Below are 15,132 nucleotides of genomic sequence, written 5' to 3' on the forward strand. Positions count from 1 at the left end.
CTGAAGAGCATTTTAATATTATGCAGGGTATCAGGAAGTCTTCTGCTCCCCCAAATGAATCTATCACTAAATGTATTCTGGAAGCCCCAAGTTAAATTAAGTGAAGTGGTTTTCTTTACTCTAGGACTTTTTAGAGCTGCTAAAATGCTCAAGTGAGTTGTGAATCTCTGCAGTTTCCCAAATATACTTGGTCAGGGGATCCTTTCACCAAGGATGTCTAGGAATATCCCAAGGAGGGTGCTTGCTGAAACCCAGTGGAGGAACTACAGTAACTTATTAACAATGTAGGTAAACTACTTTCTGGGCTTTTCTCCTGCTGCCTGGCTTTACTCACCCTCCCTCCCAGCCACACTGCATGCTTCTTCTCCCCAAGCAGGTCATGCACCTGCAGCCCTGGGCTTTGGCTAATTCTATTCCCTCAGTCTGCAATGCTTTTCTTCCACTCTTTACTTACTTAAGCTCTATATATCTTCAAGAATCAGCTGAGCAGGTTTTTAAAAACATTTCCTTGAATTCTCAATAATTAATAACTCTTTCCACTACTTATTTTACTCTTCTTTATGTCATGTTTATCTAATGTCTACTCCTCCAAGCAAACTCTAAGTTTCATTTTTCTTTCACTCATTCATGAAATGAATTCATTCATTCATTCTCCAACAACATCTACAAAAGGTTTACCAACTGCCAAGCACTGATCTGACATGGGAATATATATATAGTAGCATGCACTTTTGAATAACTATTTCAATAGGTTCATCTGAGCACGGACACATCTTCTTGCATGTTTGTACATCTAGAAATGAAAAAGTTCACTGAACTTTTTCTAACAGTGACAGTTCAACATTTTTCTGAGGGAAAAAAGAAAAGAAAAAAGTTGCATATTTGATTTGAAAACAACTCTCCATTGGGGTCACAGGTTGAGTGGAGTTGAACGTATAGGAAGAGCCAATGAAATACTATATATATGATGGCACTTTGAAAACTGTAGAACTATATGAGGCCCATTATGTTGCCTTTGAAAGTTTCTGCTCCAAAGATACTCCATAAGAAATTCTCTTTGGTAGGTCAGAGGCAACACTCTCTCAGGGAGATCACTACCAGATTCTTATGACTCAGCAGTATCTTGGTGTTCTAGCAAGATTCCAGTGCAGAGAGAGTTACATCTGGTTAGAGTATTCCTTTTTCTTAAAAGCAAATTGTCAATTATTTTTAGGTTGTCTCATATTTGGTGCCAAGAACAAAATATCCTAGAATTCGGCTGGGATTAGGAATGGGTCATGAGAATTGGGATGTGGTACGGGTGACTGATTGTACTTTTGCAACTTCATGGGAAGAAGATACAAATTGTAGCATAGCGAGAGTGCCTACTTCCAAGGGGGTCTGTGGGTTCACATACCAGTTTTTAATGCAAATATCAAGTCATCAAACTCCTGCGACTCCTCATCGGCTATTAGTGACCCCTGGCCATATCCTCCAGAGGAAGGGAACGTGGCGCCATTCTGTGGGCTTGGCTTTAAGTCAGGGCTGGCCTGGCTGGCTTGTCGGAAGGATGCTCTCTCCCAGTCAGGTGGCACCTTTTTGGGTGGGGGTTGGGAGAAAAGGAAACCATAATATGAATACATACATACTTACCCTGAAATCTGTATGAGCTATTTATCTCTGCATCTCATTACAAAGACTAAGTGAAAGGGCCGCTGAACTGTTTAGAATTGACCTTTCATTTTACCTTTGTTCCTTAGAAAAGTATGTCTCTCCATGAGACAGTCTAATCTGGTGATGCTAAACAATTTCTCTACGAGGATTACTTGTAGATTTCTAAGCTGTCATGCGTGGAAGAAGAAAATTATTTTTTAACCCAATCAGTACGTTAAATTTTTTCATAGAATATGTGCAAACAAAGCTGTTAAAAATATAAGAACTGGAGAACCCTCCTAAATCTTTAAGATACAACATATAATTTTAAGTATAGTAGCTATCTATGAGGATATACTGAATTGAAAAGAAAAGCTCTTTGATAGAATGCTAAAGTCCTCCTTTTTAAAAATTAAATGATTAAAAAGATAATTCTATCTTGAAATGAGTAAATGTATTTGCTTCCCTTGTGGTTACTGGTAAACACCCCTTAATCTTTCCTTTCCTAATGCTTTCCCTTCTCTGCGTGGCTTTCTGGAATGTCTCTGCCAGTGCCTCATTGACAGCTGGATCAAGGCCAATTCTAAGCCGCTGAGGAATGCAGAGCACACTTTAGGGTATGCCACTGCGCTCCACTCCCAGTGAACATTTAAGTAGTGGCTCAGGCCAGGAACTGAACTGTCACAGCTGCTGCCTCCCAATATAAGGTTCTCTGAGACACTGCGGGGATGCCTTGCACTGAGAAAAATGATTTGAGTGCTGGAGAAATAAATCTGAGAGAACATGAAACATTAAAGGATTTTACGAAGAAGTGGAACATCTGGACTACCACTGTTCAACACAGTGATGGTTCAATACAGTTCAGTATAGCACTGTGATGCCACAAATGTTTTAGACATTTGTTCTCCATTATGGTAGCTACCAGATATATGTGGCTATGGAACACTAGAATGTGGCCAGGGTGACTGATGAAGTGAATTTTTTTTTTTTTTGCGGTACATGGGCCTCTCACTGTCGTGGCCTCTCCCGTTACGGAGCACAGGCTCCGGACGCGCAGGCTCAGCGGCCATGCCTCACAGGCCCAGCCGCTCCGCGGCATGTGGGATCTTCCCGGACCAGGGCACGAACCCGTGTCCCCTGCATCGGCAGGCGGACTCTCAACCACTGCGCCACCAGGGAAGCCCTGATGAAGTGAATTTTTATTGTTATTTAATTGTGGCTAGTTTAAATTTAAACAGACATACATGGCTAATGGCTAATGTATAGTCTCGATCTAGACAAATGCTAAACTGGGTAGCCAAGTAAAGAGACAAAAACCATTATTTTAAAGATTTACTCCCACACTGCTGATGTTAAAAATATCTGTTTCTATTGTTATCACCTGGGATGTGAAAATAATTCAGTTTTAAGAGCTTATGGGATATAGAAATGGTGCTAGATTGCTGAACCCTTTAGGGTACTAAACACATATCAAGATTTTTAAATATGGTATTTTATTTGTGATCACTTACCTTAATTTTCGCCTGACATGAATAAAGTTACTTTCTAAATTAACACGGAAGACAAAAAAAATATCACTGAGCAGGTAGATTATCTATTTACCTACTTAACTATGTATAAACTGTTTTCTTTTCAGACATATGCACTTTGATTTCCTGCCATTTTTCAGGATGCAAACACAAATACTGTTCCCCTTGGCTCCTTCATACAGAGACACTAACATGGGCTGTGTAAGGAATGGTAGGCAAGCACAACTCAGGCACTGCAGAAATTGTCAGGGACCTGTTTACCATCTCTTCCTGGACAAATGTCTTCAGGTATGTTTCAAAATACAAGCAGTGGTACCAATGCTATGGGTGGCACTACTGAGAGGTTGGTGGCAATGTGATTTAGACACAAGAAGCCAAAATGACGTGGAGGGAGAACATTGGGAGGTTTATTTTTTTGTTGGGATTGAAGTAGTGGATTGGCATGAGTAAAGGAAGAGAGCTGTGAAAATATTTTCAGGAAGAAACAGTATTTGAAAAACCATTTCTGAAGCAGATTCAGTCACTGCCGTAACCAATTAGGAAGCTTTTGAAGAAAGAGCTCTGATTTCCCGGTACAAACTGCTGGTTAATAGAGCTCACAAAGCAAGGAGGAAAAAGAATTAGATAACAGACATGATACCATGGTGAGCACAGCAAATACCAGAGATCAGAGAATGTCAGTAGGAAAAGGATTTGAAAGTTACATGGCACCACTTAACTTGTACTCCATAAAATGGAAAGGTTGTATATCAAAGAGTGAGAGAGAGAAACAGAGAAGGAGAAAGGGCAAGGGCAGGCACCTCCTCCATAGCGCTGATCAGATTCTGGGTAGACTTGCTGATCTCCCCTCCAACAGGAGGCATTCCACTCCCGGGTGTGAAGAAGGCTGTGCTGGGTCCCGGGTGCCCATTCATTTCCACTGTGTAACTGGCCTTCATAGGGCAACACGTCTGGTTGTGCAGAATGAAATAAACCACAAAAACGTACAGTCCCTGCAAAAGAAGAGAACACTAGCATATTAAAGGAAGTCCTGCTACCATAGCTAAAGAATAAACATGATTGTAAGCATAGCTGATTTTCTACAAGTGTTCTCCAAATGCTACCCAAAGCTGGGAATGACAGAACATGTTCGAAGTCTACCAACAGGCCCCTGTAAATTTCTGAATGTCACAAAAGTTCTTCAGTGTCATTTGAGAAAACTGCTCTCTCACTTAGAAGTCTTTTTTTTTTTTTCTTGGTTAGAACATCAGTAACTGAATCCAGCTCTACGAATACATGAAAACAGAATTGCAGAAGTATATCTGATTAGCTGTGTACATTTTGTTTTAGAGGGCAAACCTCTTGCCTTCTGAAAAGTTACTATCTTTTCCCACCTATCTCACTTAATCTCATTTTTTTTCCTTAGCAAAATGGGGAGTAATGCTCCAGCCACCTTGGCGACTCAGGGAAGGGCAGCACTAATTAAGCCTTCTAATTCTGTTTAAATATCTCACCTACTTATCTCAGTTGGAAATAAAATCGCTGGGTAGGGACTCAATATGGATTGCTTAATATTTAGCATGCCTTGCTTCTCAGTAAACGTTACATGAGAATGACAAAGCTATCTTGTGCATTCTTAAACATCTGCAGGCCCTTTAAATTCTTTTGCAATCTAGTCAAACTCTTGACAATTGCTCTGCTTCCGTCACAGAGAGCAACTCACATTTTACAGTTGTGTTCCAGACACTGCCTACACTGGCTTTCCTTCATGATTTCTACAAGGGATCTACTGTATACTTCTAATGGTGCTTCTACAAAGCTTGGTAATTTTGACCTTTACACTCAGCCAATAAAATATGTTAAATTGTGACTTTTGTGTCTGTTAATCCTGGTGTTTAAGTTTTGGAAGCAAATAAGAATCTCCTTAATTACTAAAATTTTTAAATTAATCCACAAAAATGAAAGCAAGACACTCAGCTTGTTAAAGAAAAAAAGGAGTTAATGTCAAGATCTTCATAAAACACAAATAAGTATGGTCATTTTTTTTTAAGTTTGCATTCTCCCGTATCTCCTAATATTTCTGGCAGTGTAGAAGCAGTAAAGCAAACAATATTGTGGGCTTAAAACTTGTATCTGCTGGTATAAATAGTAAAAAGTCTATTAGAAAATCCTCAAGGCACAAGAATTACAACTAACTTTTAATGTAAAATGAAATTAGAGGACAGTCTGCAAGGTAGGAATGCTAGCATTTGATCTCTGTTGCCATTTCTGGAATACTGTTATAAATTAGGCCTTTCTCCTCTTTCTACTGGAATGACCCCTTCCTGAGTTGGCTTCCAGTCTATGTAATTAACAAATATGTTTTAAAATCAGTGGTTTACCTGCTAAAAATATTTTAAAATGTAACCATTTACATTTAAAATGTAACCATGATATAAAATTAGTAACAGAAACATTCATTTCCTTTTGAATTGGGCTCGTTTTGGTTTTTTGGAAACAACATTAATATTCTAAATTATGTAGGGTAAGTGAATTACTTTCACATGCAAATGATGTCATGTACATTAGCAGAAACAAATCTTCCTGAAAACATACACATCCAAAATTTTTCTTGTACAAGTAATTTTTCACATGGGTATGACCTAATTATATTGGCCACAGACAAAACAGGAAAAAAATTAAACTGTCAGCCTTAAAAACTGTGAGAATGTCACCGATTTATTTCAGGATTTCTCTTAGCGTTACTAAGTGATAGGGTAAAAGCTGGATCAGGAAAAAAAAAAAGTCCTAAAAATCCATCTCCAAGGATCCATTTGTTAAAACAGCACTTCTCTCTTGTTTGTTTTTATATCTAGTCTTTTGTGTTTCAGAGAAGGAACTGTCTGCTGAAAACAACTTGCATGTGAAAACTGCATGTTTTTTTTTTCCTTAAAAGCATATTTACATATATAGTAAATATTCTGAATCTTTTAGATGTGTGCCAGGAAACATAAACACTGTTAAAATGGAAAGAAAAGAATGTTTAAACGCAGATTGTATGACATTTGCCTGTGCCCAGCCCAGGCTGGGCGAATATAGAAAAAGGACCTTCATTATCCAAAGTACTCAGCTGTGGAGGTTTCTGACCTCACAGTAAAAACAAGTCCCTACTCCAAACGCTGTATATTAAATCTCAGGCTCTCCTTTGTATGATGTTCCGTGAAAGAATTTTAAGAGAGAATCTAGAATCTCAATTATTCAATCCAATCTGCAGACCACCCCTATGTGCACTGCCAGATAATGAGATGCAAGGATAGAACATTGCCTGCTACTCCCAAGTTGCTCACAACGACAATATCCTACAAAATAATAGGTTAACTGTTCCAGAAGCAGGACGTATATAATTCATCTGTCCTTCCTTTTCCTTATTTAGTGAAAGCTTACAGAGAAGGAAGTTCTTTCTGTGCATTGCTGTTTTGATTATTTTGTTGGGTCTCCTACTTACAATGATGAAAAATGCTTTCAAAAGTCTTTAGTTAGATTGTATCTGGATTGGCCAACCTTGGATTCCTTTTGATTCAGGAATTTAAACCTATTAGCAGAGACACAAACGAGACCAAAATGATCTAAAGGAGTTAATAAATACTCTTAACATCTGAAGGAGCCAATAAGTACAGAAGATTTTGGCTGCCTATCTCAAAAATTTATGTTGGTTCCATATGAGGTGCGAAAGAATCAACATTGCCCTTTGCCAAATTTACCCGAGAAGTGATGGCAGAGGAGAAGTGGGTAAAATGGGAAGCTGATTAAGCTGCCTATCTCTGAAGGAAGTGAAGTCTCAGGGCTTCATACTGATCTGACTATCCCCTCTGAGGACTAAGATACAGCCCTTAAGTAAGAATAGTTAAGCTTCTCAGGACTTGTAAAAAGATCTCAGAGGAGGGTTAAACCAGGTATCAAACTGTAACTAAAGGCACAGTCTTAGGCAGCAGTCTTTTTTGTCTCTGCCTCTCCCATCCCATAATTTCTTCAGGTTACAGAAAAGTGGTTAAACTATCAAATGCACTAAATGAACCCATTTAACAGCTGCCCAGGCTCATTCCTTTACTTTTATGTCTCTAAATAAAGTGAAATATTAGTTCATTATTTTGTCTGCATTCTGAATGCTGGCCTGCATGCACAGCCAGTTGGAGCTAGTGTGACAGAACAGTGAGCATGGACACACCCACACAGCAAGAGCTCTCAGCAATCCTGACCTGATGTGTTCAGCAACCTGACATATTGACTCCACATGGCCTCTATTTCTAGTATTTATTTTAGATTCTGGCAAAGAGTTATTATATGTGATAAAAATATGCTGGTGATAGTGTCTCACTAGCCATTAAAACACAAAGAATTGAATCAGTCTAGATATTAAAATATAACCGATAAAAAGCGCTGAAAACCATTTGCACCAGCTTGGTTATGTGAATCTCTTTGATGTTTGGATTCCACACAAGTTAAACGAAAAAAACCTTCTTGACCATATTTCCACATGTGATTCTGTACTGAAACGTAATGAAAACATTCCGTTTTTAAAACAAATTGTGATGGGCGATGAAAAGTGGATACTGTACGGCAATGTGGAACGGAAGAGACTGTGGGGCAAGGGAAGTGAACCACCACCAACCACACCAAAGGCTGTTCTTCATCCAAAGAAGGTGATGTTGTGTATATGGTGGGATTGGAAGGGAGTTCTCTATTATGAGCTCCTTCCGGGAAGACCAAATGATTAATTCCAAAAAGTACCACTCCCAATTAGACCAACTGAAAGCGGCACCTGACGAAAAGCGTCCAGAATTAGTTAACAGAAAACGCATAATCTTCCAACAGGATAACGCAAGACCGCATGTTTCTTTGATGACCAGGCAAAAACTGTTACAGCTTGGCTGGGAAGTTCTGATTCATTTGCCGTATTCACCAGACATTGCACCTTCGGATTTCCATTTATTTCGGTCTTTACAAAATTCTCTTAAAGGAAAAAATTTCCATTCCCTGGAAGACTGTAAAAGGCACCTGGAACAGTTCTTTGCTCAAAAAGATAAAAAGTTTTGGGAGGATGGAATTATGAAGTTGCCTGAAAAATGGCAGAAGGTAGTAGAACAAAAGAGTGCATACATTGTTCAATAAAGTTCTTGGTGAAAATGAAAAATGTGTCTTTTATTTTTACTTAAAAAAACCAAAGGCACTTTTTGGCCCACCCAATATATTATAGCAACTATAATATGGTCACATTATTTAAATTTTATTTATAATTAGGCATCCAATCATATTTAGTATGTCTAGAAAGATGCCTGAAATGATGTTCACTTAATGTTGTTATTTTTACTTTAAAATAGTCAATAGTCTTTGAGACAAAATGACATACATATGTATAAAGTAGGAATGATTTGTTAAATGATCTTGTATATTTAATGACCTACTCTTTCTGGTGTTCTCCACTAATTTCCATATAATTGGATTTCTCTTATATCATTTCCCTTTCCCTTCAACCTGCATAAGTTCTCTTTAGGATTTCTTAAAGCTCAGATGTTTTGAAAATAATTCTTTCAGCTTTTGCCTGAAAATGTCTTTACTGCACCTTCCTGTTAGAGGGATATTTTCACCGGACATAGATTTCTAGGTTAACAGGTTTTGTTTTCTCATTTGTTATAGGACTTTAAAGACGTCATTCCATTGTCTTCTGGTTTCCAGAGTTTCTGATGAGAATGGTATTAATTTTTATCATTATTTTCTTGAATACAATGTTCCCTTCACATCCCCAAGCTGCCCTCATGATTTCCTACTCAGATTTTCAAGAGTTTGACTATGATATGCCTAGGCATATTTTTCTTTGCTTGGGATTCTCTAAGCTGTTTGGATCTGTGGTTTGTACTAACAAATTTGGAAAATTCCTGGCCATCATTATAGTCACCTAATAGTTATGAGGATTACTTATGGATGAAGTTTGAAGTGACTTTAAAAGTTTTTAATCTTTTTATTATTTGTTTCAATTCTTTATAATAAATATTTATCATTTTTCCAAAAATAATAATGATTAAAAAAAAGTCTAAGCAAATTTGTCAGTATATTAGTAATAAAGGGAACATGGACACAGGGACCATTTATTAATGCTGCTTTTCTTTTCTATGTTTTTAAAACTTTGTAGCACAAAGATATTAAAATAATAGGAATATTGTTTTTGGAGACCCAGGGAAAATGTATAATTTCAAAATCTCCAGGTATATGTTAATTCTGTTATGAAAAATAGTTAAGAAATAGGCAGTGTAATCCTACAAATGGCCTAATCAAAACCACCTATCTTTTGGATAGCCTAAGAAAGAGCACAAAACAATGTAGGAGAAAGGACTTAGAGGAATGAAATCTTCATTAAAATTAGGCTTTTTTTTTTTCCAACTCAAAGATTACAAATTTGGGATTACAAAAAGAATATCTTTCATTAAATTGTAACCTCCTAGAAAGCAAGAGATTATGTCCAGTTAGCTCACAGTTGTATTTTTTAGTTTATAGCATGGTCCCTGGCACACAGGAGGAGCTTAAGAAATATCTGTTAAATAAGAAATTCTGGTGTTTAAGTTTCATCAGTGGGAGAGAGTACGATGGAGTGGGGACAGGCAAGTGTTCGTTTTAGTCCTCTAATTTTCTCACTATAGTTAGGTAATTTGGTAGTTGCTCAATAAAATTTTGTTTTGGCTCAGTCTTTGTGTTTTATACATTACATGTGCCAAGACTCTCTTATGGGAGAGTGAAGCATCCACTCTTGGCTGGGTCTCTGCTCTTCTGGGTCTGTGACCCTCTGGTGGTAGGCTTGTTTGGTGCTGAATCCCCAGGTGACTTCCTGGCTGTCTCTGCCTTCTCTGCTGGGACTGGGTTTGCATAATGCTGCTGCTTTTTCTTGTGACTACTTCTCCTTACAGGGCTTCACAGCTTCTGCTTTTGTTCTCCCTTGGTAGACACCCCTGTGAAGTCTCTGTGATTTCTTGTTTTTGGCTTCACACAGCTCTTGGGCTGCTGACCTACTGCTGTTTTGCATCACCAGTGACTAAGCAGCAAAGACTGGATGTCATGCCAATGACAGAATTGAAAAGACAAATGCAGTATATGCATTTGTACATTTTTTTAGGTGTGAGAAAAGGAGGAATTTCATTTCTCATCGCTTCATATTTTTTGAACTGCTCTTATTTTTCACAGTTTAAGTTGCTTTTGTTAATGTTCTTATTTACAGTAAGAATCTTCAATCTAACACGTGCATTAAATATACAGAGAAAGGAAACAAGTGAGTCATCTTGATGGCCATTGGTTATCAGTGCAATTGTAACATTTAGAACTCTCTGGGAACAATTATCACCCAACTGCTCTTAAAAATACTTGGATGGGATCAGTAATTACCTAGTGTTCACCATGGGTTATGTCAAGTTCTTCTAAAATTTCTTATTAACTTAAGGGACACGATTTATTCAGAACAAGGAGAGTCAACAGAAGTTCAGTTAACTTAGTCTGCTGGCTTCAGACATGTCTGTGACTGAAATATCTGGGTAGCAGGGCTTCACTTTCAAGGTTGGGGCTTCGAAAGACGTCTATTCTAAATATTGTTAAGTCCTAGGAGCAACAATTCTATGTGTTCTTTTTATCATCAATATCCAGAGCATAGACAAGATATTTTTTCTTTTATACAACTGAAGTTTCTATCTGCAATTTAAGAACATATTTCTGTGTGTGTCACTTATGGACAGGAGAAACATTTGGTCAGTCTTTTTTGAGATTAATACTCATGAATCAAAAGACAATTATTAGGTTATGCCTAAGCAATTTCATCTCCAGATGGTATGGTCCCTTTTCCTTCAGCTTTTCTTCTTGAAACTTGTTCTACAGGACTTCATCACAGAGACTCTCAATGTTCTTTATGCTTCTGTTAAGTTTCAAAGCATGGAGTGCTAATCAATCATGATACTACTTATCAGGAGCCAGACTATTTTTGACAAGATAGAAGGAACTGAAAATTAAGGTTTTTTTTTTTTTTTAAGTTACAACAACACAAACCCCTGATCCCACCAACACCCTGCTTTGAGAGTTCCTAGATAAGAAAATTTTCAGAAGTACAAATTGAGTTGGTGGTAGGATTGAGGGGCAGAGAAGGCTGGAAGTGGTCATGACAGTACTGGGATGGAACTAAATAATGGAGAAGAGGTTTGGAATCTGAGGATAATTTTTTTTAAAGGTTTTAATAAAAAGTGGAGAAGGGATTCAAGTTGGATTAAGCTTTGAATGTGAAAAATGTTTTTAACTTAAATGACAAAAATGCTAAATTGTACCATGACTATTTATTTAAATATTGTTATATTTATAAGTACTTAAAAAATAATTTGAACCATTTTTGGTTTACTCTGAGAAATCTCTGCCACAGGCACTGGAAATACCTAGAGTCTGCAGAATAATATTAATAATAATAATAACAACGACAATAATAAAATAAAGTGAGCCGTTTCCTGGTCCTCTGGGGTGGTTTTCCTATGCAGAAGAGATTATTCAAAAGTTTACTATTTGTTTTGTCTAACAGTAAAAAGTCTGCAGCATGTCCAACAAACTATGGTGATGGGTCAAATCGGCCCACTGCCAATTTGTACATTTATAGCAAATCACCAAGATGTACACTTTAAATATCTTACAATTTCATTTGTCAATTATACCTCAATAAAGCTGAAAAAAAAAACCCATAATAATAAAAAGGACAAACTACTGATACACATAACAATATGAATGAATCTCAAAGTCAGTATGCTGGGTAAAAAAAAGCCAAACATAGGGCTTCCCTGGTGGCACAGTGGTTGAGAGTCCGCCTGCCGATGCAAGGGACACGGGTTTGTGCCCCGGTCTGGGAAGATCCCACATGCCGCGGAGCGGCTGGGCCCGTAAGCCATGGCCGCTGGGCCTGCGCGTCCGGAGCCTGTACTCTGCAACGGAAGAGGCCACAACAGGGAGAGGCCCGCGTACGGCAAAAAAAAAAAAAAAAAAAAAAAAAAAGCCAGACATAAAGGAGTACCCACTGTATGATTCTATTTATACAAAGTTCTAGAAACTACAAATTAATATACAGTGACAGAAAGCAGATCAGTATTTGCCTGGCTATGGAAGCAAAGGGAGGGATGTTCTGCAAGGGGGCCTGGGGAATCTTTTGGGGGTGATGGAAATGTCCTGTATCTTGACTGTGGTTTCATAAGTGTGTAACCACCTGTTTTTTTTTAAAAGCTGAAGAACAAACTAGAGTTTTGAATTTGTTGTTTTAATAAAGTGAACACTAATCTTTTAAACTAAGGGTCAGCAGACGTTTTTCTTGAAGGGAGTCACATAGTAAATATTTTAGACTTAGCAGGGCATATGGTCTCTGTCGAAACTACACTGAAATTTGAATTTCATACAATTTTCACATGTCACAAAATATCATTCTCCTCTCTATTTTTTCCAGCATTTAAAAATGAAAAAACCATTCTTAACCCTATAAGGACTTTTTAACATAGTTTTGGTCAGCATCCTTAAATTGCTTTTTCTAAAGGCCTTAAAAATTTAGCATTCAGGTATCTGTTAACAACTCCATGGATTAATCTTGTTTGTGCAGTGACAGGAGACCAAAGAATAATGTTGATGATGATGAAAAGGGAAAATTAAATGACCCAGTGACAATAAAAATAAGAGAGGAGAAGTGATCATTTTGCTGTGGAAACTAAATTACATACCATCCATGCTGAAGTGAAAATAAGATTATTGTAAGTACTAGACAGGAGATCAGGAGAGAAGGCAAGGTTAGAGACATAAGTGTGCAAATAGCTGTGCAGTGGTAAAAGCTGAAGCCATATGGTATATAATTTTTTTAAGGAAGACACTATGTAGAGGAAAATGCTGAGTGCTCAGGATTCGGCACAGCTGGAGAACACGAACAGGAAGAGGAACAAGTGAAGTAAACAAGGAACGACCGACTGGTCAGGCAGGTCAGATGAGAGAACAGCCACAGCTCACTATATCAGGGACCCCAAGAGAACTGTTCCAGGAGAGCGAGGTGGTCCACATCAGCACAAACAGACATTAAGAAGAAGCGAAAGGAGGCATTTCTTCACTGCAGATGTAACTGATATCTTTGGGAAAAACACAACCAGATCATTCCCTAACCTAAGGGTAGCTTTTCCTTGATAGCACTATACATTATATATTGCAGTCTACTGTCACCCCCATCCAGAGAGCAATGAGAAGAGACTGAAATACATAATACACAGAGTTGTCGAGAAAAAGGTACCCTTAGGCTACGGAATGATCTGACACACGACATGAGATCAGCCAGTTTGATAACTACATGCTGACACTGGATGGGGGGTTTTCCTCCTTCCTCCTCATCTACTTCATTCATTATTATTCTTAGAGCAAAAGACTATATAGCACAGAGTTTAATTCCTTTAAACTACAAACTTCAGGCATTCCATCTGAAGATACTCAATGAACATTGAGTATTTCACATTTTCTACGATGGGTGTGCCTGCCTGCCAATATTAAGTCAACTCTGATACCAAGGCCCCTTTGGGAAATGCCCAATTTTTGTACTTTTGACTTATTCCTGTCCCACAGGTTGCTGAAGGCGGACAGTCAGCCAATGACATGTAACTACTGGGCTTCTACATCTTTTATATCACTTTTGAAAGGAAAAAAATCTAGTAAGCTTCTAAGAAATTATTCATTTCATTATAACATGGTTAATCAAATATCAAAGGTGATCTAAATGGCCTTGTTTTAGAAACATTCTTGATGAGTCAATTCCAAAATAAGGATACAGTCCATAGAGACTTTTATAGAAATGTGGAACTCAACATCCTATGATTTGCTGTACTGAAACTCACAGGTTATAAATCATGCACTGAGGAGAAAGAGATTTCTTATAACTGGCAAAACTGGCAAATTCTGAGACATCTCACCAGCAGACAGAAACTCTGAGTTACCACACTTCTGGGAATCTTTGCCTTTATAGATTTGAGATAATATAGCATGTAAACGGATATCAATAATAATTCTAGATATTAAGAACCAGATTACATATTATCAAAATATTATTTGTTATTATTTTCAAATACTCTTTTCTGATGATTAATGAGCTACTTAATAGGGAGAAATCATTTAGTATCTTTTTATTGCAATTTTCTAGTCAGTGAAACAAGGACACTAAGATAGCTCTAGGAATGCTCTACGGAATAATTAATTTACTAACAAAGCTCTAAAAATGTATGGATATTTTAATTTTAAAGAGCAAAAATTTAAAGCAGCCCAAGTTCAATTGTTAACATTTATTGCAGAAGGGGGAAGAAGAAAGAAAAGAAAATACAGAGAAGTCAACCCCCCTGCACCCCAAATTTATACCAGATCTTAACACTCAGAAATACCACTCTATCTTGTCTATGACCTTTCTTAAAACTACAATTTCTAGAGAGGGTTTATTTTCCCCACGCTGTTAATTATGTAAGGACACATTTTTATATGTAAGCATTTTTTGGGGAAAGAGAGCTGAAGGTTGGATTTACAATTGGGCGATAGCTGAAGAAACCTCAGATCTCGGTTTGCCTGGAATAGTCCCGGTTCGCTTGGGATTCCTGGTTTAGCCTGCTGTCTCAGCATTTTTATTAACATCACCCCCTTTCACTCAAGTGTCAATGACAGTGAATTATATGGCAATTTAGTAGGGCTAGATAGGGCTCAAGAAGGATCCTGCATTGTGGAAGAAATCCTATTTGAAACAACAGAGCTATTGAGTATATCCTAATAAAAATCCAGATTCTAACCAGCCCTCTTTACGTAAGGATGGTCTGCAATTTAAATTCTCTCCTAACGATCTTCAATTCATTCATTAATACATAATAGCTGAGTGTCCACCAAGAAGTGCACTTAGGTTCCACACAGGCAGTGGACAGACAGGCTCAGTGCTTTCTCGAGTATTTCATGC

The 15,132-nt window shown here is 37.7% G+C and overlaps 1 protein-coding gene across 1 annotated transcript in view; it reads right to left on the minus strand.

The window, feature by feature from the left end:
- The window catches only part of ADGRV1 (adhesion G protein-coupled receptor V1), a 565,763-nt gene that overhangs the window by 8,603 nt on the left and 542,028 nt on the right, over positions 1-15,132 (minus strand). Inside the window, exons 88-89 of the mRNA XM_060009164.1 lie at positions 3,962-4,153; positions 1,397-1,574 (exon numbers count right to left, since the gene is read on the minus strand). Of these exons, the coding sequence (XP_059865147.1) occupies positions 1,397-1,574; positions 3,962-4,153 (370 nt within the window). The remainder of the gene's footprint in view (positions 1-1,396; positions 1,575-3,961; positions 4,154-15,132) is intronic.

The sequence above is a fragment of the Delphinus delphis genome, chromosome 3, assembly GCF_949987515.2.
Source record: "Delphinus delphis chromosome 3, mDelDel1.2, whole genome shotgun sequence".
Classification (NCBI taxonomy): Eukaryota; Metazoa; Chordata; class Mammalia; order Artiodactyla; family Delphinidae; genus Delphinus; species Delphinus delphis.